At 40.9% G+C, this 27921-nt stretch overlaps 1 protein-coding gene across 1 annotated transcript in view; it reads left to right on the top strand.

The window, feature by feature from the left end:
- Positions 1 to 27921, top strand: part of LOC127220283 (disintegrin and metalloproteinase domain-containing protein 5) — a 61258-nt gene that overhangs the window by 11680 nt on the left and 21657 nt on the right. Inside the window, exons 12-16 of the mRNA XM_051182044.1 lie at positions 88 to 274; positions 10557 to 10652; positions 12164 to 12359; positions 15891 to 15981; positions 16654 to 16870. Coding sequence (XP_051038001.1) covers positions 88 to 274; positions 10557 to 10652; positions 12164 to 12359; positions 15891 to 15981; positions 16654 to 16870 — 787 coding nt within the window. The remainder of the gene's footprint in view (positions 1 to 87; positions 275 to 10556; positions 10653 to 12163; positions 12360 to 15890; positions 15982 to 16653; positions 16871 to 27921) is intronic.

Genomic DNA, 27921 nt, shown 5'->3' with positions numbered 1-27921 from the left:
ACTCTTGACATCTTTGTCAAGCAGTGCATTATGGGAATGGGAGTACATAGCAGCTGCTCTGATCATGTTCACATTGTTGTGTTCCAGATTCTTTGGGGGTATGAAGGATTTCAGCACTTGTAGCTTGGACGAGTTTAAATATTTGTCAACGGGTAGAGACTTTGGATGTCTCCAGGACTGGCCTATGGAGAGAAAGCCTCGCCGCAGGCCAAGACGGATTTGTGGCAACGGGGTGCTGGAAGGCAATGAGCAGTGTGACTGTGGCACCTTGAAGGTGGGTACCCTTTCTTTTCTGCAACTCTTCTCAGTTTCCCATGGGTAGCAATAAGAAAACAAAGAAACCTTTATCATTTAGTTAGATTTGAAGTTGACTTTTTTTTTTGTGACGCTAAAAATCTTCAATCTCCTAATTTTCCTTTTGAGAGTTAGCATATTGGTGCTTTGACTGGTAACTGCCTATAAAGGGTGCCTTCTGACATTAATTATTGCCTGTAAACTATCTTAAACTGTCAACACAATCTGCTCTTTGCAACAAACACTAACAAGTCACTAAAAGGCAAGAGGCAGGCTACGTGTAATAAGATGGCAGGGAGTATTCCTGCCTAATATACTGAGAAAATTGTTCCAGGGACAAGAAGTGTTCTTAATGAAGGTATTTCAAAATAAAACATCCCACCACTTATAGAAGATATCAAGTAGGAAAATAAGACCAAAATAAGCTACAGATGAAAAATGACAGAGGGACCTCGTGGTTTGTCACATGTTAGAGAAACGGTTGAATATGAAAGATATCATGGGTTAGTATTTCTGTCAGGTCTAGACACTAACAGCAGCACCCTGGCCCTCTTGTTCTTGCAAACTTTCGGCTACCTCTTTCACAATGTTCCCTGAGCCTTGGGTGCAGGTGTTGCCCTACAGACATACCAACCAGGGTTGTATACCCCACGTTCACACATTCTGTGTTCTGACCAGTTGTGTATAAGAGTGTATCTATCTCCTCATAAGTTATCCTGTCTAAAGGGGCCATCCCTAAACACATTACATACAAACAATACAAAATAGACTCAAAAATGATTATAGAAATCATGAATTTGAGATCAAGTTGGAAATAACACAAGAGGAGAAAGAGGGGGAGTAAAAATGATGTAAGTACAGAACTTATGTAGGAAATAACCAATCCTACACACACACACACATATATGCACATATATATGTATATATATATATATATATATATATATATATATATATATGCACCCAACCATATGAACAACTTTTCAACTAGAGAGCACAGAGCAGCAACAGAAACTCTGTAGAGCCCAGCGTCTGATTACAGAGTGCCATAAGGAAATGCTAATCTATGATGCCACCCACAATGTAAGCAGGGGTCTCTCAGCAGCTCCCATCACTGATGAAGATACCTGCCATCTTGGTTGGCAAGTAACCCAAACCTCACAGTCTGCAGGTCCAAACTGTGTTCTGTTTACTATTATCCAAGCTGCTGCCATGCTGTGTTATCTTCAAATAAGCTTCATCCCTGAGACTCTACCATTGTTGTTGAGTGACATTCATGGATGTTCGACATTTACCCATCAAGCACTGTGGCTTCCTGCCTCTGGGGATGGGCTATTTAGGAAGGACTTCTATTTTGCCTTGTTACTGGCTCCTGTTGCAGAGACGTAGCTATGACCTCTGGTACCTGAACTGATGTGATATCCTTTCCAGGAGGATGGCATGGTTTTGCTTGAGTAAGTCTCCTTGCCTCATGGAGTGAGCAGCCGCCATGCCCAACCTCCCGGGATGTGTATTAGTCTTCCAAAATCTGAGCCACTGAGATGCCTCACCTTCCTGGAAAGCGGAGTCCCCAACTCTCACACAGCTGAGTCTATAGCTACACTTTATCATGCCTGAACACTTCTGTACCATTGGGTTCATTGCCATCACTCCAAGGTCTCAATCCTACACAGCACTCCTGTTTCTTTGTGGCCAGAATTATGACCATGCACTTCATTCTGGGGTTCCCATGTCTCAAATGTCCTTTCCTTCCCACAAGGATCAGAATCACCAGAATGTTCCTGTCCTCAGAACCAGAGACAATGAGTGCAGTTTTAGAGTTTGGTTACAGTTTGAGGGAAGATGGGAGGCCTGCGTTGCCCATGCCTCCTCACAGACAACAGTTTCAACTGCAGACCAGGTCAAAGAGAAAAAGGAATGCTTGAATGTGAGGATAGTTGTTTCAAAATAATCCAGCCAGGTGGTGGGGGAGGAAAAGAAAAACTAAGAAGAATAACGACTACAGAGCTTTTGTGGCACTTTTAAACACAAAAATTCATATTATGGAACTTTCCAAAAGAGAAAACAATGATAAAAAGCATATTAAAAAATACTTAAAATACCCCAAGTTGGGGGGGGTATTCATGAACCTTACACTTTATCAAATAGTTTGGGTCACTGTTCCTCAACTTTCCTAATTCCTCTAACCTTTAATACAGTTCCTTATGTTGTGGTGACCCCCAAATGTAAAGTTATTTCATTGCTACTTCATAATTGATTTTGCTATGGTTTTTTCTTTAGAAACAATCTTATTTTACATATCAGTCCCCCATCCCCTCCCATCCTCCTATACCCCCACTGACTCTCCCCGCTACTCCACTCCCCAAGGATAGTGAGGCTTGCTTGGGGGATCAGCAAAGTCTGTCACATTATTTGGGGGTAGGGCCTAGGCCATTCTCCATGTATCTGGGCTGAAATAGTATCCTTCCATAGGGAATGGGCTCCCAAAATCCATTTGTGCACCAGGTATAAATATTGGTTCCACTGTTAGAGGTCCCATAGACTGCCCAGGCCTCCCAGCTGATACCCACGTTCAGGGGGCCTGGTTCGGGCCCATGTTGGTTTCTCACCTGTCAGTCTTGGGTCCATGAGCTCCCCCTTGTTCAGGTCAGCTGTTTCTCCAGCCTTGTCGTGAACCCTTTGCTCATCATTCCTCCCTCTCAATAACTGGATTCCAGGAGTTCGGCTTAGTTCTTAGCTGTGGGTGTCTGGTTCTGCTTCCATCAGCTACTGGATGAAGGTTCTAGGATGGCATATAAGGTAGTCATTAGTCTCATTATAGGGGAAGGACATTTAAGGTAGCCTCTCCATTATTGCTTAGATTGTTAGTTGGGGTCATCCTTGAAGATCTCTGGACATTTCCCTAGTGCTAGATTTCTCTTAAAACCTATAATGGCTCCGTCTATTATGGTATCTCCTTTCTTGTTCTGCTCTATTCTTACCCCAACTCAATCTTCCTATTCCCTCATGGCCACCTCTCCCTCCTCTTTTCCCCTTCTCTTTCTCCTAACTCCCTCTCTCCTCCCTCCATGCTCCCAATTTGCTTGGGAGATCTTGTCCCTTTCTTTAGGGGACCATGTATGTCTCTCTTAGGGTCCTCCTTGTTTCCTAGCTTCTCTGACGGTGTAGAATGTAGGCTGGTGATCCTTTGCTTTATGTCTAATATCCATATATGAGTGACTACATACCATGCTTGTCTTTCTGTGACTGGGTTACCTCACTCAGGATGATTTCTTACAGTTGCATTCATTTACCTGCGAATTTCAAGTTTTTATTGCTCCCCCCCCCACTGAGTAATACTCCATTGTGTAGATTCACCATATTTTCCACATCAATTCTTCAGTTGAAGGGCATCTAGGTTGCTTCCAGGTTCTGGCTATTCCAAATAATGCTGCTATGAACATTGTTGAACAGATGTCCTTGTATGGATGTGCATCTTTAGGGTATATGCCTAAGAGTGGAATTACTGGATCTTGAAGTAGTCTGATTTCCAAAGTGGCCGCACAAGTTTATACTCCCACCAGCAAAGAAGATGTGTTTCTTTGTCCACAACTTCTCCAGCATAGACTGTCCTTGGTATTTTTGATTTTAGCCATTCTGGCCAGTGTAAGATATTTTGATTTGCATTTCCCTGATAGCTGAGGATGTTGAACACCTTTTAAAGTGTCTTTCAGCCATTTTAGATTCCTCCATTGAGAATTCTCTATTTAGTTCTATACCCTACTTTTTAATTGGATTACTTGGTATTTTGGTGACTAGCTTGAGTTCTTTGTCTATTTTGGAAATCAGCCCTCTGTCAGATGTGGGGTTGGTGAATATCATTTTCCATTCTGTGTGCTGCCATTTGGTCTTGTCAACTGTGTCCTTTGCCTTACAGAAGCTTTTCAATTTTAGGAGGTTCCATTTATTAATTGTTGCTCTCAACGTCTGTGCTATTGGAGTTTTGTTCAGGAAGCAGTCTCCAATACCAATTTGTTCAAGGGTACCTCCCACTTTCTCTTCTAAGAGGTTCAGTGTGGCTGGATTTATGTTGAGGTCTTTGATCCATTTGGACTTAAGTTTTGTGCATGGTGATAGATATGGATCTATCTGCGGTCTTCTACATGTCAGTTATGCCAGCACCATTTGTTGAAGATGCTTTCTTTTTTCCATTGTATAAATTTAGCCTCTTTGTCAAAAACCATGTGTTTATAGGTGTGTAGGTTAATACCTGGATCTTCAACTTGATTCCATTGATCTACCTGTCTATTTTTGTACCAGTACCAAACTGTTTTCAGGACTATAGCTCTATAATAGAGTTTGAAGTCAGTAATGGTGATGCCTCCTGAAGTTCCTTTATTATACAGGGTTGTTTTGGCTATCCTGGGTCTTTTGTATTTCCATATAAAGTTGAGTATTGTTCTTTCAAGGTCTGTGAAGAATTGTTCTGGTATTGTGTGTGTGTGTTTGTGTATGTGTGTGTGTGTATGGGGGGATTGCACTGAATTTGTAGATTGCTTTTGGCAAGATTGCCATTTTTACTATGTTTATCCTACCTATCCAAGAGCATGGGATATCTTTCCATTTTCTGGTATCCTCTTTTTTTTTTTTTCTTTCTTATTTTACATATAGATCCCAGGTCCCTTTCCCTCCCTCCCATCCCATTCCCTGCCTTCCAGTCCACAGGGAGGGTGATGCCTTCCAGGAGGGATCATCAAAATCTGTCAGTCATTTAGAGTAGGAACTAGGCCCTCCCTCCTGCCTCTAGGCTAAGGGTGTATCCCTCCATGGGGCTCCCAAAGTCCTTTCTTGCACAGGGATACATCCTGGTTTCACTGTCAGAGGTCCCTTAGACTGCCCAGGCCTTCTAATTGAGACCCACATTCAGGGGAGCTGAGTCAGTCCAATGCTGGTTTCCCAGCTGTCAGTCTGGGGGTCCATGAGCTCCCCCTTATTCAGGTCAGCTGGCTATTTGGGTTTCTGTAGCCTGGTCTTGACCCCTGTTTCTTATCACTTCTCCCTTTCTGCAACTGGATTCCAGGAGTTGGCTCAGTGTTTAGCTATGGGTGTCTGCTTCTGTTTCCATCAGCTACTAGATGAGGGCTCTGTGATGGCAGGCAAGTTAGTCATCAATCTCATTATCAGGGAAGGGCATTTATGGTAGCCTTTCCACTGTTGCTCAGATTGTTAGTTGGGGTCACCCTTGTAGGTATCTGGACATTTCTCTAGAGTCAGTTTTGTCTTCAAACCTATAATGGCTCCCTCTATTATGGTTTTCTGAGACAAGATTTCTCTGTATTATATTGTATTGTATTGTATTGTATTGTATTGTATTGTATTGTATTGTATTGTATTGTTTTGGAGCCTGACCTGGAACTAGTTCTGTAGACTGCTTGCCTCTGACTCCCGAGTGCTGGGATTAAAGGTGTGTGCCATCAATGCTAAGCTGTTATGTTTCCCCCTTTCATTTCTGATTTTGCTAATTTTCAGGTTTTACAGGCTCTCTCTCTCTCTCTCTCTCTCTCTCTCTCTCTCTCTCTCTCTCTCTTTCTCTCTCTCTCTGCCTTTTGGTTAGTTTGGATAAAGGATTGTCTATCTTGTTGATTTTCTTGAAGAAGCAACTCTTTGTTTCATTGATTCTTTGTATTGTTTTCTTTGTTTCTACTTTATTGATTTCAGCCCTCAATTTGATTATTTCCTGGTGTCTGCTCCTCTGGGGTGAGTTTGCTTCTTTTTGTTCCAGAGCTTTCAGTTGTGCTGTTAATTCTCTAGTGTGACTATTTTCTAGTTTCTTCATGTGGTCACTTAGTACTATGAACTTTCCTCTTAGCACTGCTTTCAAGGTGTCCCATAAGTTTGGGTATGTTGTTTCTTCATTCTCACTGAATTCTAGGAAGTCTTTTAATGTCTTTTTTTTTTAAATTTCTTCTTTGACCCAGGAATGGTATAATTGTGCATTGTTCAATTTCCATACGTTTGTAGGGTTTCTGCAATTTTTGTTGTTGAATTATTACTTTAAACCATGGTGATCTGATCCGATACAGGTGGTTATTCCACTTTATGTATTTATTTATTTATTTATTTATTTATTTATTTATCTGTTGAGGTTTGATATGTTGTTAGTATGTGGTAGAGAATGTTCTATGTGGCACTGAGAAGAAGGAATATTTTGTGTTTGGATGGAATGTTCTATAGATGTCTGTTAAACCCAATTGGGTCAAAACTTCCATTGGTTCCTTTGATTCTGTTTGGTGGTCTTATCTAGTGTTGAGAGTGCAGTATTGGAATCTCCCACTATAAGTGTGTGAGGTTTTATGTGTGATTTGAGCTTTAGTAATGTTTCTTTTACAAATGTGGATGCCTTTGTATTTGGGGCATAGATGTTCAGAATTGAGGCTTCATCTTGATGGACTTTTCCTGTGATGAATATAAAATGACCTTCTTAATCTCTTTTGATTTTAGTTTGAAGTCTAATTTGTTAGATATTAGGATTGCAATGACAGCTTGTTTCTTGGGTCAATTTGAATGGGAAACCTTTTCCCAACCCTTAACTCCAAGGTAATGCCGGTCTTTGTATTTGACATATGTTTCTTGTATGGAGCAGAAGGATGGATCCTGCCATCATATCCATTCTGTTAGTCTATATCTTTTTATAGGCAAGTTAAGACCATTAATATTGAGGAATACTAATGACCATGATTGTTAATTCTTGTTTGGTTTGATTTTGTTGTTGTTGTTGGTACTGTGTGGGGATTTCCACCCCCTTTTTTATTTTGGCTTTTGATATAGTGGGATTATCTATTGCCTGTGTTTTTGTGAGTGTAGTTAACTTTGTTGGGTTAGAGTTTCCTTCCAGAACTTTCTGTGGAGCTGGATTTGTGGATATGTATTGTTTAAATCTTGTTTAGTCATGGAATATCTTGTTTTCTCCATCTATAGTGATTGAAAGCTTTTCTGGGTATAGTAGTCTGTGTTGCCATCCATGGTCCCTTAGTGTTTGTAGAACATTTATCCAGGACCTTCTGACTTTCCATTGAGTAGTTGTGTGTAATTCTGATAGGTCTGCCTTTATATGATACTTGGCCTTTTTTTTTTTTTTTTTTTTTTTTTTGCTCTTTGTATTTTTTCTTTATTCTGTAAGTTTGGTGTTTTGATTATTATGTGACAAAGGGACTTTAGTTTTTTGTGGTTCAGTCTATTTGGTGTTCTGTAAGCTTCTTGTACTTTCATAGGCATGTCCTTTACATTGGGAAAGTTTTCTTCTATGATTTTGGTGAATGTTTTCTGTACCCTTGAGCTGTATTTCTTTACCTTCTTTACCTATCTATTATTCTTAGGTTTGGCCTTTTCATAGTGTCCCATATTTCCTGGACATTTTGTGTTAGGAATTTGTTGGTTTTAAGATTTTCTTCTGTTGATGACTATTTCCTCTAGTGAGTCTTCAACACCTGAGATTCTCTCTTCCATCTCTTGTTTTCTATTTGTTATACTTGCATCTGTAGTTCCTGATTGTTTACCTAGCTTTTCTATTTCCAGCATTCCATCATTTTGTGTTTTCTTTATTGTTTCTATTTAAGCTTTCAAGCCTTGTACTGTTTGGTTTCCTTACTTTTTCCCCCCCCTTGGCTTTTCCTTTTTCCTTGTTTTCTGTAAGATTTGTTTATTTCTTTGTTTTTTGATTTGTCTTTTCCTCCACTGTCTATATTTTTTCCTTTTATTTCTTTAAGGGATTTTCTCATTTTCTCTTTGAGGGCTTCTCTCATCTTCATAAAGTTGTTTTTAAGGTCCTTCTCTTCTGCTTCATCTGTGTTGGGATATTCAGGTCTTGCTGGTGTTAGAGTACCTAGATTCTGGTGCTGTCATATTGGTCTTTACACTGTTAAATGTGTTCTTATACTGTTGTCTTCCCCTTGGTGCAGGCAGGAGGGTGTATCTCTCTCTCTCTCCTCTTGTCTTCTGGTGGGTGTAGGTGGGTCAAGACTTCAGTGTCAGCAACTCTGTATGGTTCAAGCTTTCTTGGCGTTCTCAAGCAGAAGGCACAAGAGGGCCAAGACTTCAATGAGGACAGGTTCTGGATGGTCCTCCCTGTCAGGGCAGGTCCACTACACTAGGAGCTGACCCAGGAAGTTCCAAGGAGGGGGGAGGGGGGAAATCGTTCCTGAGTGGGCCACATACTCACCTCAAGCAGAGGGCGTTGGGGGTGGGGCAAGACTGCTATGGTTGTGAATTGTAACATATATCTGTATACTTAATAATGTAAAAAAGTAATGTGAAATCTGATATGTGACACCCCCCACACACAAAAGGATCATGACCCACATGTTGAGAACCATCAGATGGTTTTAAGCTAATGAGGTCTCCATCCAAAAGTGGGAAGTAATTTTGAAGCAAATGACATACGAAGGATGATTATGAGGCTTCGAGTGAATTTTATCAGTAAACTTACAGAACAAGAGAGTGAATTGTCCATCCAAAGGACTGAGAGAAATCAGGGAAAAGAAGCTTTTTCAGGAAGCCCATCTTCTAGGAACAAAGAAATAAACTCTGGGACAAGTAAAAGCTGAGAGAGTTCATCCCCACAATTACTCTGATAAAATTTTAGTTGCGTTTTTCAGCCACAAGTAATGACCAGACTATAATATTAAACTATAACAACAGTGTCCCAATATAAATATTGGAAAAACCACAGATATGTGAAAAATAACAAGATGTCTCAGAACAACTAATGGGTCAATGGAGGAATGAAAAAGAAAATAATAAAATATCTCTAGGTGAATGAAAGCAGAAACAAAAAACTCTCAAAACCTCTGCGTTGCAGCAAAAGCAGTTCTGAGAGGGAACTTTATAGCAAGAAATGTCTACATAACGAAGGAGGAAAAGGGGCGTTGCCTTTGCCTGCCTGCTTTCATTCTTTGCTGGTGAGTGCATCAACACAGCTGCTGCATCAGAACCCAGCTTCAACATGGACCAAAGAACAGTAGCACTCCAAGAGTCCCCCAGGCCGTCAGCCCCCAGTTGGGATTGCTGAGAATGTGTGACACAACTGTGAATGTTAATGATGGTGTACACGACACTCTCCACTGTGCATCCACATGACCCACCTTCTCTCCCTGAAAGCAACCATTGCCTTTTGCATACACTTTTGTATGTCATTAGGAACCATGAAGTTTTGTGCCTCAGCTATGATTTACCAAACACAAGTTAGACATTTATTTTCACCTTTAGAATATTAACAGCCTTTGACTTGTGTTCATTAAGCCAATCCTTTTTAAGACAATTAATGAAGCAATAAGTAGACCTTCAGCTGTAACATTTTGCTAAACAGCTTCCTGTAGATACTCTGGGGTTACCAGTGTCAGGAGACAAATGCAAAATAACTGAATACAGAATGGGAAAGTTATGACTGGGTAGAGCATATAGCAGTGTTTCCCTTAATAGTTTATAGTAGACCACAGTAACTTCAAGGGTTATTGAAGTTAAAGAAAGACAAATCCAGTGTCTTTGAGAAGCACATTGTAACAGGAACATGAATAAATATTAGTATAAGTCAGGCTTTATTTCAGGGTTGTAACAGTTTAATATTTAATATTCAGTCTTATTCACTAGAGTAAAAAATATAGTATACAATCCAATCATAACTTAAAAGTGCTAGACAAAATAAAGCATCTACGAGTCCTCTTAAGTCAATAGATACTTTTATGATGATGTGAATGTCTGCCTATCTACCCATGAGTTACTGGCCACATTTGGATACAAAACTAGACAACAATGTTTTTAGCTGCCATGTGTCCCTAGTGAATTTGAGCCTTTCCAATTGGCTAGGGATTATCCTCCTGGTGGGGCAGCTCTAGACTTTCCAGTTTTCATTCTTTCTGAGGAACCAAACTAGAGGAGCCAAGCAAAGTTCAGATGGGTGGGCTCTGTGCCTGAACAATACCGGGGCTGTTCAATGTTGGCATTTATACATAAACTGTGCCAACGGGTGAAGCTTGACATGATAAACGCCACAATGACTGCTAGCAAGAGATCAAGTAACCTCTTCCTTGGGTGGCTTCATGGTAGTCCTTGTTAAACTGCACCAAATATGCCTTTAGCAACTGCTGAATGAGACGCCATTTCCAGAAGTATGGATTTCTTGAAATTATAAATGTAAGAGAAACTACTTGGTTGGCAAGGTCATGTGCTGCAGCTTTGTTTGACACTGTGCAACAGAGAACCGAGTAAGGCTTTGCTTTTCTTTGCAGAACTGTACACACAAAGCATGCTGTGACCCTATGTCCTGCAGATTAAAGCCCAAAGCTATATGCGGCTCTGGAGAGTGTTGTAAGCAAGATTGCACGGTAAGGGGAAATTTGCCTTTGATAACAGCCCAGCAATTATTTCCTTGACATAAAATGCACAGTCCTTTTGATAATGTCTACAGAGATGAGGAGCATCAGTCTCACTCTTAGCTGATGACCCGATGATGCTCTCATGTAGCTCTATTCATGCTGCATTTTGGCATCATTCAGTTACCTGCCACTTCCTGTGCCCTCATGCCTGATGTTTCTTACCTTTCTTCTCTCCCAACTCAGCTTTTGCAAGTTATCTCTATGACCACCAACATTTCTGCCTGATCGCTGTGACTCTGCCTGTTTTTCTCATTTATACACTCTGTGTGTAGCGCATGGGAGGGGTAAGAAGTCAGATGGGTTCTGTGTACCTGCTAAAACTGGTTTAATGTCTTCTGGGAAAATCCTTGGGTCTGCTGCACCCAGTTGAGACTGCACCTATCTACTTCCTTGGTGTTAAAACTGTTTAAAGAGAGCTCCATCCATGTTTACATTTATGGAAAAAGTGCTGACCTAAGTAAACAGCATAAAAGCAAAGGCTTAGGCAAACGGTGCTCTTATAAGTCAATCAGTGTGGGGTTGTATTAGTCATGGTTACCTAGAGGAGCAGTAGCATGCATCCACGCACACCCACACAGAGTGTTTGATGTCAGCTTGACACAAGCTAGAGTTATCTGAAGGGAGGGAACTTCAATTAAGAAACTGTCTCACAACAATGTGTAACTCCAGTCCCAGGGAACCTGATGGCTCTTACGCCCAGACATGCACATGGTGTACATATGTAAATACAGGAAAAACTTATACCCATAAAATCATAAAATAAATAAATCCTTTAAAAATGGGTACAGTAGCTAGGTGGTGACCGCAGTGCACGCCTTTATTCCCAGCACTCAAGAAGCAGAGGCAGGCAGATGTCTGTGAGTTCAAGGCTAGCCTGGCCTACAAAGCAAGTTCCAGGACAGCCTAGAAGGCTACACAGAGAAACCCTGTCTCAAAAACAAAAACAAGACAAAAACAAAAACGGGGATGGGGTGGGGTACAGCATTGACTTAGTTATTAATATCAAGTTAATTTTAGTCTACTAACTCTGTCCCCACCTAATGCAAGAATTAAAGATAATAGCAATATAATCAAATTAGTTGTCATTGCGAGACCTGAGAGAGCTTTTGATTGAACCAACCATGTACACACATGCTTAGCGGTATAGAGGCAAATCTTGAGCCTGGGATAATGGGTATGATTCATATCCCTGATTGCAGGTACAGACACATCTTCTGATAGACACAGTCAGGGTCTGTGTCCTCTGCTACATTGCTTCACGTGAGGCCTTTGGTGATAGGGTTTTAACACAAGTTCCTCTCTCAGACATCCATATCATTTTTCATTTTCATCTTGGAAACTTAAAAAGAGAGAGAGAGAGAGAGAGAGAGAGAGAGAATGGGAATTGAAATTGGGGGGGGAGATAGAGGGAGGGAGAGAGAGAAGCACCCTTGGAAGTAACCCTTTATGTTCTTTTGTAGATAAAGCCTATTAATACACTTTGTAGAAAACCAGTTGATGAGTGTGACTTTGAGGAATATTGTAATGGGAATATGTCCTATTGTGTGCCCGACACTTACTCGCGTGATGGGCAGTACTGTGACTCGGGTGGGGCTTTCTGCTACCATGGATCGTGCCGGACTACTGACAAACAGTGTATGAAATTGCTTGGAAAAGGTAAGGGCCATAGTGTGCCTCTAAAGCCTGATTATCCCAAAGCCCATCATTCAGTTCTATAGGACAAAAAGTGTGTCATCTCTTAGTGGCCAAAGTCTAGCTTGGTAATCATTCATTTTAAAGGAAACTCTTTTTCTTTTCTTTTCTTTCTTTCTTTCTTTTTTTTTTTTTCTGAGAGACAACAAAAAAGGCTCCCTGAACTTGCGTTGGCCTCCTGTGTTTGTGAAAGGAAGAATGTCCAAGTAGAAGTGCAGATTTACACGGTATTATATTTGATGGTTGTGACAGGGATTGCTCTAAACTGAAGGAAGCTTGGTTTCTAGTAGAACAAAGCGGGGGGGGGGGGGCAGGGCTTCACGAGCCTGCCGATGAGCAAAGGACCCTCTGGCAGGTGACAACTCAGTTACTTGCTTGAGCATTGAATAATAGCACCCAAGCTGACCAAGTTCATGTTAGCAGAGAACAAGAAGTTTCATTCTGATCTTCCCTTTAGGCAAGAGACAATAAAGAAGGCATGACCTAGCATGACCTAGAAAAATCACCATACTCCCCAAAGTATTTGTCTCTGGCCAAAATGTGTGATAAGGTATAGAACTCCTATATTGAAAGAGTGACTCAGGACTCTGTCACAGAGGCCAGGCTGTTTGGCTAGATATCTGGCTCCAGGCATCTACCTAATGTCTCCCTTTCATCTTGCCACTATTGGAATTACATGCTCAGGTTTATATGTGTGTTCCAGAGATCCAAACTCCCATCCTCAGATGTGTGAGAGCAGCTTATTACTGAACCAGACAGCCCATAGCATCACTGATTTTTATAGAAACACGACAAAGAGGTCTTGGGAAAGCTTTTATAGTTGCTCAGAGTCAAGTATGTTGCTGTGATTTGCATCAATGTCACTCAGTGCTATCAACACCCCTATGCCATCTATATTAATGCCCAAGTCAAAACAAAAGCCAACAACCCTTTTTAAAGGATTCATTTTTATTTTATATGTACATGTGAATGCCTGAATATATGTCTGTACCACATGTGTGCAGTACCTGGAGAGACCAGAAGAGGGTGCAGGATCCCCAACTGGAGTTGCAGGCAGTTGTGATCCTGCACATGGGAGTTAAGGACTGAATCTGCAAGAGCAGTCAGTCCTTTTAGCCACTGAGACATCTTTTCTGCTCCTGCCTGAGATTTTGAGTATTTTTAAAATGTTAAACATAGGGTCAAACATTACAAACAACAGCTAGGTTAAACAGTTCAGTAAATTGATTAATAGAAGAAAAAACAATTGGATAGGGAATCCTCTTTGCAATTTCTTTATAATAATTATTATTTTGGTTTTTCAAGAAAGAATTTTCTCTGTGTAGCCCTGGCTATCCTGGAACTGACTCTGTAGACCATGCTGGCCTTGAATTGACTGAGATCCACCTACCTCTGCTTTCCGAGTGCTTGGATTAAGAATTCATGCCGCCACTGCCTGGCCCATTAATTAATTTTTAATTATGGCACTCATACAGGTGTCTAGCTCTTCAATATGTTATTTATTGTTGTAACCTCAGCCTAGGTCATGCCCATGGAGACCTGCATAGGCAGCAACAGGTTTCACCTTCATAGCAGAGAAAGCATTTGCAGGCCTACTGTCTTCACCCAGAGCTTGTTTTATTGACTTGACACTTTAAACTGCATTACAGACATTTGAGTGACAGGAGCATTTGGGAAGGAGCACCATCTCAGCTCATCTCTACGTGCTTCCTGTACCAGATAGCTGACGTCATAGCAGGTGTTCTTAACTGGTGCTTCTTAAAGATTTTATTTGCTCTAGATCTCAGTTCTGAGTCCCCTTAAAGGGCTAAGTTTAGGAGGGGGGCTTCATGTCATTAAGTGCAGAAACCTGTCCCCTTTTCTACCATGAGAAACTACACATTTCTACCTATCATCTCACAGACTTGCTTCACTAATGAAGTGAATAGAGATTTACATGTAAAGCGCACAGAGTAAATGCCTCTTGTCTATTTATTTTACTTTATTTTTAATTTTTGTTTGTTTGTTTTCCAAGATAGGTTTCTCTGTGTAGCCTTGGCTATCCTGGAACTTAAGCTCTGTAGACTAGGCTGGCCTTGAATTTAGAGATCCCCCTGCCTCTGCCTCCCATCTGCTGAGATTAAAGGTGTGTGCCACTACCACCTACCTCTCCAGGAAAGACAAAAAAAGCTAGAGCCAAATAAGAACTGTCATTCTCACCAACTTGCCTCTCAAATACCAAGCATACCTCTTAACGACCTCTTCTGAGAACACTGCTACAGCAGGTGACTGCAGTGCACAGCATCCTGGAATTTTAGGAGCACAGCTGGGAGGTGTGAGGGCCTACCTAGAAATGTCCCCGGCAGCAGTTGACTGTCATCGCTTTTCTTGAGTCATACTTTTAGATGTGAAGTAGACCCTGGTTTAAAGTCTACAAAACTGTGGCAGAGATACAAAAACTGCCATTTCAGCGGAGCCCAAATCCCAGCCCATAGGACACCAGGGGAATTAGATGGCTGAAGCTCTGACAGTCTCTTGGGCAGGTAAAGAGGGAAGGAAATCCTGGCCTTGGGGGACTAGGGGTTGTTGCACCAGAGCTGTGGGCTTCAGGATCAAGAAAACACTGCTAGGCTTATTTCCCTCAGCCCCAAAGAGCTGAAAGGGAAAGGACACCAAAGAGAAGGCTGAACTACAAAGGGTTGTGGGGCATTCATGAAGTTGCCTTAGAGCAGTGGTTCTCATCCTGTGGATGGTAGCCCCTTTTGGAAGTAGCTGAATGACCTTTTCACAGGGTTCATGTGAGGCCATCAGAAAATAGATGCTTACGTCACGATTTATAGCACTAGTTAATATAAAGTTAAGGAAAATAATTGTATGGTTGAGGGGTCACCACGACATGAGGAACTGTGTTAAAGGGTAGCAGCATTAGGAAAGTTGAAAGCCACTGATTTAGAACATTGTGTTTGACTGCTCTAAGAACCCTGGGACAGGGTTGTGGTGCCAGGGTATCCAGCCCCTAGGAGCCTCCACAGGGCAGTTCTCAATTCTACAAAGCCAATACACTTTTCCCCTTCAAGAAGCTCAGTGATTCACTCACAATGAATGGTTGTTGTATTAATCTTGATTAAAAAAATAATAATCTGTGTTGTGGCTTATACCTGTCATCCCAGTACCCAGGAGGCTGATGCAGGAGGATTTCTGCCAGCTCTTCTAAGAGAACAAAGCTGCATGAAGTTATTTTGGTTATTGAATTTTTGCCCATCCCTTTAATTTTGTATGGTATAACACTGGACCAGATTCTGATGGGTGGGTCTAAATTAGATGTAAAGCAATCAGCTCAATTGGGATGGGTTGGACAGAAACTCATTGCTGCCATTTGTTAAAGAGAATGCTCTTTTCAAGAAACAATATATGATGCTAAAGGGTCACATTGCAGTTTCCAGCCCAGCTCAACGGGTCCTGAAGTGTGAGCTGAATTCTTTAATCCATCTCAGTTCTTTTTGTCTTTATCTATAGGTGTGAGAGGAGCTCCTTTCTGGTGTTTTGAAGAGATGAATTCCAGAGGTGATAGATTTGGCAACTGTGTTTCTCAACTTTGTAAATTTCAGTATGTGTTTAGAAAATTATACTTTTGTTTAGAATATAGATTTTAAAATACTAGAATGTATTCTTTGTGAACCATAGTTGGGTACCTTGCCAGGTTTCTTTTGTCACATAAGTGATCTCAACTGAATAGGTGTTGTCGCTTGCCATTTGTTCAGTGCCTACAATGTTAAAGCTACAGTGACCTTGGAAACAGCTTCTATAGATAGTTATGGTGAACTATCCATTGTGCTAGGTAATTCACATATATATTTATGATAAACATGATACACTTCACAAAATGTAAGAAAAGTTACACAGTTTTACTTATTAAAAAATTTATAATCAATGATCATTAGTCCAAATTCCAGTAGTTAGAATGAAGCATAAAGCACTGTCATGATTATTTATTTTTTACTTCTAAATTGCCTCATTCAAGAAACAGAGGTATAAGTTATGCTAATATTTTATGAAGGAAAAAAATGATTCAACCTGGATTTAAATTAGTAAGAAATTATTTTTAATGTCTTAGATGTCTACTAAATTGAAGAGGAGTAAATTCTATTTTCACATTGTGTAGGGAGCTAAGAAAGAAATAAAAAGTTTAGAGAAGGTGGGACTATAATTGCTGATTTTCCTAATGTGGAACCTGCTTATTTAAGTAAATTCTAAGAGATCTTTCCCTTTATGCTTTCAGAAATGTTCTGTGTGGGAAGCTAGTCTGTACATGGCCATACAAGAAGTTAGTGAGGCTTGTCAATATGTCTGCAGCTTATACACATGCACAAGGTGACATATGTGTATCTCTGTATAAAGGCGGAAGGATACCTAAGCAGACACTGACAACATACAGCACTCTTGAAGACAGAGATGAAACATTTGTAGAAGATGGTGTTATCTGTGGCCCTGATATGGTAACTTGAAATACTTTAAATTTATTTAAAATTATTTTGTGGTCATAACTATCTTGATACTATATTAAGCAGTATATTTTCTACAATATCTTTATTGAGGTAAGCTCAGTAATAAAGATTCACATCTTAATAGATGAGTGTAATTTATTGGTACCAAGCTCACTCCCAGTGTTAAGCAACCACTACACCACTGTGCATCTCTGTAGCCTTTTCATCTCATAGAGCAGAAGCTCTACCTGTGGGAGAACTCTTCCTTCCCCTCCACATTCTTTCTGTGCTCTGTTATCACTATAGACATGACACAAAAGTGGGACCACTCAATATTTGTTGTTTAGTTTATTTCACTTAGGTGAGATCCTTAGGGACCATTCACACTGTAGCCGAAATTGCAGTTTCTTTTTCAAGGCTGTATACTATTTCACTGTTTATATATATTGGGTATTGTATATCCATTCTCCAGCTCATGGCTATTTTCATACTTTAGCTACTGCAAATAATGCTGCAGGATCAAAAGTACTCCTGATCCTGATTTTAGTTATTTTGATTACACCCTTAGTGGGTTTGCTGGTTTGTATGGTAATGCTGTTTTCAGTGTTTTGAAATAACTACTATATTGTTATCCATAATGTAAGAGCACTTTGGATTCCTACAAACATTTTAAATAGCATGTGTGGAATTATCAGTTTCAGTTTGACAGAATCTAGACCACCTCAAAACCAAGCCTTTGTTTCTTATTAGTTGACTGAGATAGGAAGACACACCCTGAATATGTGTAGACCACTTTTTCATAAGCTGAGATTCCAGACCAAACACTCTCATCCCTTCTTCTGCCTCTTGCTCCCTCTCTCTACCCCACCTTTCTCTCTTGGATATGGATGCAGTGTGGTCAGCTGCCTGGTCCTGCTGGGTCACCTCTGCCATGATGGCCAGTCTCCCCTCAAACTATAGAGTAAACCTTACTTACAGCCCAAACAGCAAACAATACAGCCTCCAGATCCTGAATGGCACCAGCAACCCCTCCTATTACTGACTTTTTGGTAGCAGGTGTCCTCATGGATGTGAGACGCTGTCCTGGTTTGTGCTTGACAGGTGCTTGGAATGGTGGGGCCTCTCTTCAGGGCTCACTGTACATTTGTTGACCTTACTTGGGGAAATATAATTTTAATTCATTGGCTCACTTTTAAAGGGCTTGTTGTTGAACTTAGAACTCTTTGTTTTGGATGCTAATACCTTGTGCAGGACATTTTCATACACCCCTACCCTCTTTGTGGTTGCCTGTTAAAGTATTAGTAGTGTGTTTAATGGGCTTTTAAATCAGTGCATAAGCAATTGATTTGATGGTGGTGCCATTATTCACCATTATTCACTCTCTCCCTGCTACCCCTGCCTTTGGCTGTTTCTCTTCTTCTTCCCCAAATGATCACCTTGCATTTGTATCACTTTATTTCCAGTACCTTCTCTCCCTCTAATGTTCCTTACCTTCCAACCTCTTTCTTCCCTCTTATTAATTAATTAATTAATTAATTAATTAATTAATTTTATATAACCAAGTCTATTTAAATGAAAACAAACATTTATAGACAATATTTGGGAATTTGGGCGTCGTTCTTTCCAAACTACTTCCTGCTGGTAAGGGGCGCTGTCATGGGGGATTCGAAGAAGATTCAGAAATCCTGGCTGTAGTCTGCAAGGCTGCTTTGTCCAGCTGTTTTGAATGTAGGATCACCTGGTACTCTGTTTCAGGTGGTCTGGCATGATCAAACCACATTAGTCTGGAAGGAATCCACATCTTTTCATTTTCTGTGGAAACAAAAATAGAAATCCTTTTCCCCAGTAACTTGTCCTTCAACTTAAATTTTGGAGTCAAAACATTTTTTTTAATTTAATTTATTATTTTACATGTGGATCCCAGTTCCTTCTCCCTCCCTCCCTCCCTCCCTCTGTCCCTCCATCCCTTTTACCCTCTTTGCCCTCTCACATGCACCCTAACCACCCTCCCCTCCCATCCCCCCACCCCAATTCCATATGTAGGGGAATGCCATCCAGTTGGGGTCATGTAGATCTGACAGGTACTGTGAAGTAGGGACTAGGGCTTCTCTCCTGTCACTAGGTTAAGGCAGTTATCCCTCCATGGGGGATGTGTTAGCAAGGTCCTTTTGTGCACCAGGGATACATCCTGGTTCCACTGTCTGAGGTCCCTTAGACTGCTCAGTTCTTCTGGCTGAGTCCCATATTCAGGGGGTCTGAGTCAGTCCCATGCTGGATTTCCAGCTATCAGTCTGGGGGCCCGTTAGCTCCTCCTTGCTCAGGTAAGCTGTCTCTATGTGTTTCTGCAACCTGGTCTTGTTCTCTCCATCTGCATCTGGGTTCTAGTTTGACTCAGTGTTTATGTATGGGTGTTTGCTCCTGTTTCCAACAGGCATTAGATGAGGGCTCCATGGATAAGTTAGTTGATGATCTCACTATCTGGGAAGGGCATTTATGGTAGCCTTTCCACGGAAGCTCAAATTGTTAGTTGGCGGCAGTCTTGTAGTTCTCTAGACCTTTCTTTGTGTTCAATTTTATCTTCAAACCAATATTGGCTCCCTCTTTTATGCTCTCTCTCTCTCTCTCTCTCTCTGTCTATCTCTGTCTCTCTGTCTCTGTCTCTGTCTCTGTCTCTCTCTCTCTCTCTTCCCTGTCTTCTATTCCTAACTGGGCTCAATCTTCCTGGTTGCACGTGTTTTCCTTTCCTCCTCCTCGTTTTCTCCTACTTCTCTCTCCATTCACTGCCCCATACCCACTTCCCCTGTGCTCTGGGGGACTTGTCCCTTCCTGGTTCTGTGAGGGACTTTATATGAATCTCTTAGAATACACCTTGTATCCTAGTTCCTCTGGTGGTGTGAATTATAGGCTGGTGATCCTTTGATCTAGGTCTAAAATCCATATATGAGTGAGTACATACCATGTTCCTCTTTTTGTGACTGGGTTATCTCATTCAGGATGGTTTCTTCAAGTGCCATCCACTTGCCTGCGAATTCAAGATACCATTATTTTTTTTCTGCAGAGTAGTATTCCATTGTGTAGATGTGCCACATCTTCATTATCCATTCTTCAATTGAGGGGCATCTAGGTTGCTTCCAGGTTCCTGCTATTACAAATATTGCTGCTATGAACATAGTTGAACAGATGTCTTTGTTGCATGGATGTGGATCATTTGGATATATGCCTAAGAGGGGGATTGCCGGGTCCTGTGGTAAACTAATTCCCATTTTCCTGAGGAACCGCCATACTGATCTCCAAAATGGCTGTACGAGTTTGCACTCCCACCAGCAGTGGAGGAGTGTTCCCCTTTCTCCACATCCTCTCCAGCATGAGTCTTCATTGGTGTTTCTAATTTTAGCCATTCTGGCAGGAGTAAGATGGTATCTCAAAGTTGTTTTGATTTGCATTTCCCTGATAGCTAAGGATGTGGAGCACTTTCTTAAGTGTCTTTCAGCCATTTTGATTTCCTCTATTGAGAATTCTTTCTTCAGTTCTGTACCCCATTTTTTAATAGGGTTATTTGGTGTTTTGTTGACTAGTTTCTTGAGTTCTTTGAATATTTTGGAGATCAGCCCTTGTCGGTTATAGGATTGGTGAAAATCTTTTCCCAGGCTGTGGGTTGCCGTTTGGTCTTGTCGACTGTGTCCTTTGCCTTACAGAAGCTTCTAAGTTTGAAGAGGTCCCATTTATTAATTGTTGCTCTCAGTGTCTGTGCCCCTGGAGTTATGTTCAGGAAGCAGTCTCCTATACCAAATTATTCAAGGGTACCTCCTACTTTCTCTTCTAAGAGGTTCAATGTGGCTGGATTGATCTTGAGGTCTTTGATCCATTTGGACTTGAATTTTGTGCATGGCGACAGACATGGGTCTATCTGCAGTCTTCTACACACCCTCATCCAATTGTGCCAGCACCATTTGTTGAAGATGCTGTCTTTGCCCCATTGTATAATTTTACTTGTTTTGTTGAAAATCAGGTGTTCATAGGTGTGTGGGTTAATATCAGAATTTTCAATTTGATTCCATTGGTCTACCTATCTATTTCTGTGCCAATACCAGGCTGTTTTCAGAACTATAGCTCTGTAGTAGAGCTTAAAGTCAGGAATGGTGATGCCTCCTGAAGTTCTTTTATTGTATAGGGTTGTTTTGGCTATCCTGGTCTTTTGTTTTTCCATATAAAGTTGATTATTATCCTTTCAAGGTCAGTGAAGAATTGTGGTGGGATTTTAATGGGGATTGCATTGAATCTGTAGATTGCTTTTGGCAAGATTGCCATTTTTATTATGTTTATCTACCTATCCAAGAGCATGAGAGATCTTTTCATTTTCTGGTATCTTCTTTAATTTCTTTCTTTAGAGCCACAAAGTTCTTATTATATAGGTCTTTTACTTGTTTGGTAAGTGTTACCCCAAGATACTTTATGTTGCTTGTGGCTTTTGTAAAGGGTGATGTTTCTCTGATTTCTTTCTCTGTGTCTTTTTTGTCTGAAAAAAGTAGGGCTACTGATTTTTTTTTTGAGTTTATCTTGTATCCTGCTAGTTTGCTGAAGGTGTTTATCAGCTGAAGGAATTCCCTGATAGAGTGTATTGGGTCGCGTATGTAAACTATCATATCATCTGCAAATAGAGACAGTTTGACTTCTTCCTTTCCAATTTGGATCCCCTTGATCTCCTTTTGTTGTCTTATAGCATTAGCTAGAACTTCAAGTATGATATTGAAGAGATATGGCAGCCTTGTCTTGTTCCTGATTTTAGAGGAATTGGCTTAAGTTTCTCTCCATTCAGTTTGATGTTGGCTGTTGGTTTGCTATATATTGTTCTTATTATGTTTAGGCATGTTCCTGTTATCCCTGATCTCTCCAAGACCTTTATCATGAAAGGGTGTTGAATTATGTCGAAGGCTTTTTCAGCATTTAGCATCAGTTTGTTTATATGGTGGATGACATTGATAGATTTTCATATGTTAAACCACCCCTGCATTCCAGGGATGAAGCCTACTTGGTCATGGTGGATGATTTCTCTGATGTATTCTTGAATTTGGTTTGCCAGTATTTTATTGAGTATTTTTGCATCTATGTTCATCAGGGATATTGCTCTGAAGTTTTCTTTCTTAGTTGTGTCTTTGTGAGGCTTGGGTACCAAGGTTATTGTGGCCTCATAAAAAGAGTTTGGCAATGAACCTTCTGTTTCTATTTTGTGGAGGAGTTTGAGGAGTAGTGGTATTAGTTCTTCCTTGAATGTCTCGTAGCATTCTGCACGGAATCCATCTGGCCCTGGACTTTTTTTGGTTGGAAGGCTTTAATTGAATGCTTCTATTTCATTGAGGGTTACAGGTCTATTTAAGTTGTTTGTCTGTTCTTGATTTAATTTTGGTAAGTGATAGTTATCCAGAAATTTGTCCATTTCCTTTGAATTTTCAATTTTTGTGGAATACAGATTTTCAAAGTATGACCTGAAAATTGTCTGGATTTCTTCTGTGTCTGTTGTTATATTCCCTTTTTCATTTCTGATTTTGTTAATTTGCATGTTCTCTCTCTGCTTTTTCATTAATTTGGATAAAGGTTTGTCTATCTTGTTAATTTTCTCAAAAAACCAACTCTTCATTGAATTGATTTTTTGTATTGTTTTCCTGGTTTCTATTTTGTTGATTTCAGCCCTCAAGTTGATTATTTCCTGGTGTCTACTCCTACGGGGTGAGTTTGCTTCTCTCTGTTCTAAGGTTTTCAGTTGCGTTGTTAATTCTCTTATGTGACTATCCTATGTTTTCTTCATATGGGTACTTAGTGCAATGAACTTCCCTCGTAACACTGCTTTCCAGGTGTCCCATAAGTTCGGGTATGTTGTGTCCTTATTCTCGTTGAATATTAGAAAGTCCTTAATTTCTTTCTTTATTTCTTCTTTGACCCACGAGTGGTGCAATTGCACATTGTTCAGTTTCCATGAGTTTGCAGGTTTTCTGCTATTTGTGCTGTTGTTTAATTCCAATTTTAAGGTACAGGGGACTATTCCAATTCTCTTGTATCTGTTGAGGTTTGTTATGCCACCTAGTATGTGGTTGATTTTAGAGAAGGTTCCATGTGGAGCAGAGAAGAAGATATATTCTTTTGTCTTTGGATGGAATGTTCTATAGATGTCTGTTAACTCCAGTTGAGACATAACTTCTGTTAGTTCTTTTGTTTCTTTGTTGAGTTTCTGATTTGTGATCCTGTCTAGTGTTGGGAGTGGTGTATTGAAGTCTCCCACTATAAGTGTGTGAGGTTTTATATGAGCTTTGAATTTTAGTAGTGTTTCTTTTACGAATGTGGGTGCCTTTGTATTTGGAACATAGATGTTCAGAACTGAGACTTTGTGTTGATGGATTTCTCCTGTGATGAATACGAAATGACCGTCTTCATCTCTTTTGATTAATTTTGGTTTGAAGTCTAAGTTGTTAGATATTAGGATAGCCATGCCTGCTTGCTTCTTGGTTCCATTTGATTGGAAGATCTTTTCCCAACCCTTTACCCTGAGGTAATGTCTATCTTTGAAGCTTAGATGTGTTTCTTGTATGCAGCAGAAGGATGGATTCTGTCTTCATATCCATTCTGTTAGCCTGTGTCTTTTTATAGGTGAGTTAAGACCATTAATGTTGAGGATGAGTAAGGACCATTGATTGTTGATGCTTGTTTGATTTAGGTTTGTTGTTGGCAGTGGTATTGTGAATATATTTGTTCTGCTTTACCCTTGGTTTCTGGTGTAGTGAATTATCTGTTTCCTACATTTTTGTTAGCGTAGTTACCTTCCTTGGGTTGGAGTTTTCCTTCCAATACTTTCTGTAGGGCTGGATTTGTAGATACGTATTGGGAAAATCTGGTTTTGTCATTAAATATCTTGTTTTCTCCATATATAGTGATTGAGAGTTTTGCCGAATATAGTAGCCTGGGCTGGCATCCGTGGTCTCTTTGTACTTGTAGAACATCTATCCAGGACCTTCTGGCCTTGAGGGTTTCCATGGAGAAGTCAGGTGTAATTTTGATAGGTCTGCCTTTATATGTTACCTGTCCCTTATCCTTTGCTTCTCTTAATATTCTTTCTTTATTCTGTATGCTAGGTGTTTTTATTATTATATGTCGAGGGATCTTTTTTCTTTGGTCCAGCCTATTTGGTGTTTGGTATGCTTCTTGTACTTTCATGGGCATGTCCTTCTTCACATTGGGAAAGTTTTCCTTGATGATTTTGTTGAATATGTTTTCAGCACCTTTGAGCTGGGTTTTCTCACCTTCCTCTATGCCTATTATTCTTAGGTTTGGCCTTTTCACAGTGTCCCTCATTTCCTGGATGTTTTGTGTTAAGGATTTGTTGGATTTATGATTTTCTTTGGTTGATGAATCTATTTCCTCTAGTTTATCTTCCACACGTGAGATCCTCTCTTCCATCTCTTGAATTCTGTTGGTTATGCTTGTGTCTGTAGTTCCTGATTTTTTTGCCCAGTTTTTCTATTTCCAGCTTTCCTTTGGTTTGTGTTGTCTTTATTTTCTCTATTTCAGTTTTCAAGTCTTGAACTTTTTCCTTCATCTGGTTAATTGTTTTTTCTTGGCTTTCTGTACTTTCTTTACTTTCCTTAAGGAATTTGTTCATTTCTTCCACTTTTTTTTTTTGTTTTTTCTTCCATTTCTTTAAGGGATTTCCTCACATCTTCTTTGAGGGCCTCTATCATTTTTATGATGGTAATTTTTAAGTCGTTCCCTTCTGCTTCCTCTGCTTTGTTGTTGTGTTCCATTCTAGTTGGTGTAGATTCCCTAGATTCTGGTGGTGTCATGCTTGTCTTTCTGTTGTTCGGTGTTTTCTTGTATTGCCATCTTCCCATAGCTTCTTCCAGTAGGTGTTGGTGGGGTCTTTCCCTCTCTCTATGGTACTTCCCGGATGAGCTTATGTGGGTCAGAGATTCAATATCTGTAGCTCTGGGTGGTCCAAGCTCTATAGGATGTCTCTCCACAGACAGGGACTCAGGGATGGGGTCAGGGATGAGGATCCAGTAGAAGATGCCTCTAGCCAATGGTTGGCAGAAGAGGACAAATGTTGAGCTGAAACTTGGGAAGTTTCTGTACGATAGTGGGATCTCACTGGAAACTGGCACTCTCCAGCTGAGGCCTCTTTCTTTAGCAGAGGCCCTGCTTTGGGGGTCAAGGATCTTGCTGGCGGTGGGGGGGGGGGGGACGGGGACTCAGAGTGGTCCTGCAGAGATAGGCGGATCTCTGGGAGGGGCCCGGGACTCCATCAAAGGACTGGAGGTGGGGTCCGAGACCAAGCAGGTGGAAATTACAGGTTATCCCGTGTGGATAGGCAGGTCTCCTTTGTTCAGAGTTGCTCCGAGAAGTCTCCGAAGTAGGGTGGACTATTGGCCCCACCCTCTGTCCCAGTGCTCAACCAGAGCAGGGGGACTGTGGGCAGGGTAGGGTACAGGGTAGGGGTGGGCAGGCTCGCGGTGGGGACGGATGGGGGTGTATCACAGCTCCAAGGGTGCTATCGATGGGGACAGGACACAGGAGCAGGGGGATCAGGGGCCAACCCAGGGAGTTCGGTGGGGGGAGGGATTTTTAGGGGAGAGGCTGCCCCAATTGGGCCCAGACTCACCTCTAACCAATGGCTGGTGGAAGAGGACAAAGGCTGAGCTGAAACTTGGGAAGTTTCTGCAGGATAGTAGGATCTCACTGGAAACTGTCACTCTCTAGCTGAGGCCTCTTTCTTTTGCAGAGACCCTTGCTTTGGGGGTCAAGGAACTCAGAGTGGACCCGCAGAGATAGGCAGATCTCTGGGAGGGCCCCGGGACTCCAGCAGAGGACTGGAGGTGGGGTCAGAGACCAAACAGGTGTAAATTATGGGTGGTCCAGTGTGGATAGGCAGGTCTCCTTTGTTCAGACTCTTTCTTCCCTCTTATAGTCCTGTTTACACTCCCATTTCCTACACCCACAAGCACACATACGTGTGCATGCTCACACATACACATACACACACACCTGCACACAGTACATGGACACATATATACACATATTGTATAAATTTAAATCTAGATTATGAATATGAGAGCATTTGTATGATGTAACTTTTCCTTAGCATGAGGATATTTTTAGTTCCACCCATTTTTCTGCAAATGCCACACTCTGATTCTCCTTGATAATGGAACAAAATACTCCCTTGTATTCACTTAGCACATTTTCTTACATGCATCTATGGATGGACATACTTTCAAACCACCACATCAACCAAACCTGTAAGGTCTTCCTATAGTTTCAGGCATCTGAATGCTTGGTCCCCAGTTGTTGCTGACGTTTGGGGAGGCTGATGAGGTGTGGCCTTACTGTAGGAAATATAGCGCTGATGGTGGCCTTTAAGAGTTTAAAGACATGTCATTTTGAGGTTTGCTCTCTGTTTCCTGCTTGTGATGTAAGATGTAGGCTCTCAGCTTCATCCAGTCTCCATGCTTGTCTACTGCCATGCTTCCTCACTGTGATGGTGATAGACACTTATCTCTCTGGAATTGTGAATCCAAAAAAGAAAACCCACAAAACAAAACTTTCTTTTATAAGTTGTCTTGGTTATGGTGTTTTTTTTTTTCAGCCATAGAAAAGTAATTAATGGACAGTCCTTCACTTTGTGAAGAACCGAAGCTGCAAACAAAGATGTGCAAACATTTCAACATTACACTGACTTGGAATTCTTCAGGATTATACTAGGGGTATTCTACTTACTGTATAAATCTATATACATTTCTATATACATTTATAGTTCTTTATAAAGAACTCCAAATTATCAGAGCAATAAACGGGCTAATGAATTATATACATGGTTTTCAAAAGAAGAAGTAAAAAATGACAAATAAATATTTGAAAGTCTTCCATTTAAGTTTTAGTTGGGCTTTCTATTGCTATGATGAAACACGATGACCACAGCAACTTAGAGGGGAAAGGGTTTACTTGGCTGATGTATCACAGTCCATTGAGGGAAACCAAGAGAGCAACTTCAACAGGGCAGGAACCTGGAGGCAGGAGTTGATGTAGTGACCATGGAGCAGTGCTGTAGCCCATGGTTCCCCCATTCCTGCTTTCCTGAAGAACCCACAATCCCAGCCCAGGGGTGGCTCCAAACACAATGGGTAATTTAGAAAATGCCCCACAGGTTTATGCACAGCCTGATCTTATGGGGGCTTTTTCTCAAATGGGGGTCTGGCCTGTCTTGAGTGTTTGTTTTTTGTTTTCTCTTATGTCAAGGTCCCTTGTAGTATAGAAATAGCTTATATTTGAATATGTTGCTGAGAGCTGTTGTCTGGCTTTGTTTTAGCATTTTTTATATATACCCCTCCCTTTTAAACAGACTTTAGTCTGTATTTTGACTTTGTCATCAGGCAAATGATTGCTTCACAAAATCAGTTAGAAAATGCTCTACCCTTTCCATTCAAAGTAAAATTTGGAGGAGAAGCTGCTGGTGCTTCTTAACCATTTGTTAGAATCCATTGTGAGGCCAGGGCCACAGAAGCATGGATTTACTTGTAGGGATATATTTGATTCATAATCCTTACTGGTCATGGTTCTATTTCAACCTGCTTGTGGGTTCCTTGAATAGTTGTAGTAGGCCCTTTTGGTTACTTGTGAGAACATTCCTGAGTTAAATAGCTTCCAGGTAGGTTTTCTTTTGTTTGTTTGTATTTTGGTCTCCTGAGTTTAGCCGAAGATCAGCAGTTTTACTGGGGCCTGAGGTGGGGGGGGGATGTCTTTCCATCTGGGGAGCAGTGATGAAGGGACCTGGAACAAAGTGTGACCACAAAGGTCACACCTCCAGTGGCCTGGTCTTCAACAAGGTCTCATCTTCTATTCTCTAGCAATGCTTAATACTGTCACCAAACTATGAACCCATGACTTGGTTGACTTAATTCTGAGGGCAAAGCCGTGGCGATGTAGTCATTTTTCTGAAAACTCTTTAGCTGACATCTTTAACCTTTAGCAACATCTTTAACCTTTAGCACAGGAGCTGCTGTGTTTAGCACAGGAGATAAAAT

The sequence above is a fragment of the Phodopus roborovskii genome, unplaced genomic scaffold (assembly GCF_943737965.1).
Source record: "Phodopus roborovskii unplaced genomic scaffold, PHOROB, whole genome shotgun sequence".
NCBI lineage: Eukaryota > Metazoa > Chordata > Mammalia > Rodentia > Cricetidae > Phodopus > Phodopus roborovskii.
Note: the sequence above shows the minus strand (reverse complement) of the source record. Positions and strands in the feature narration are given on the sequence as shown.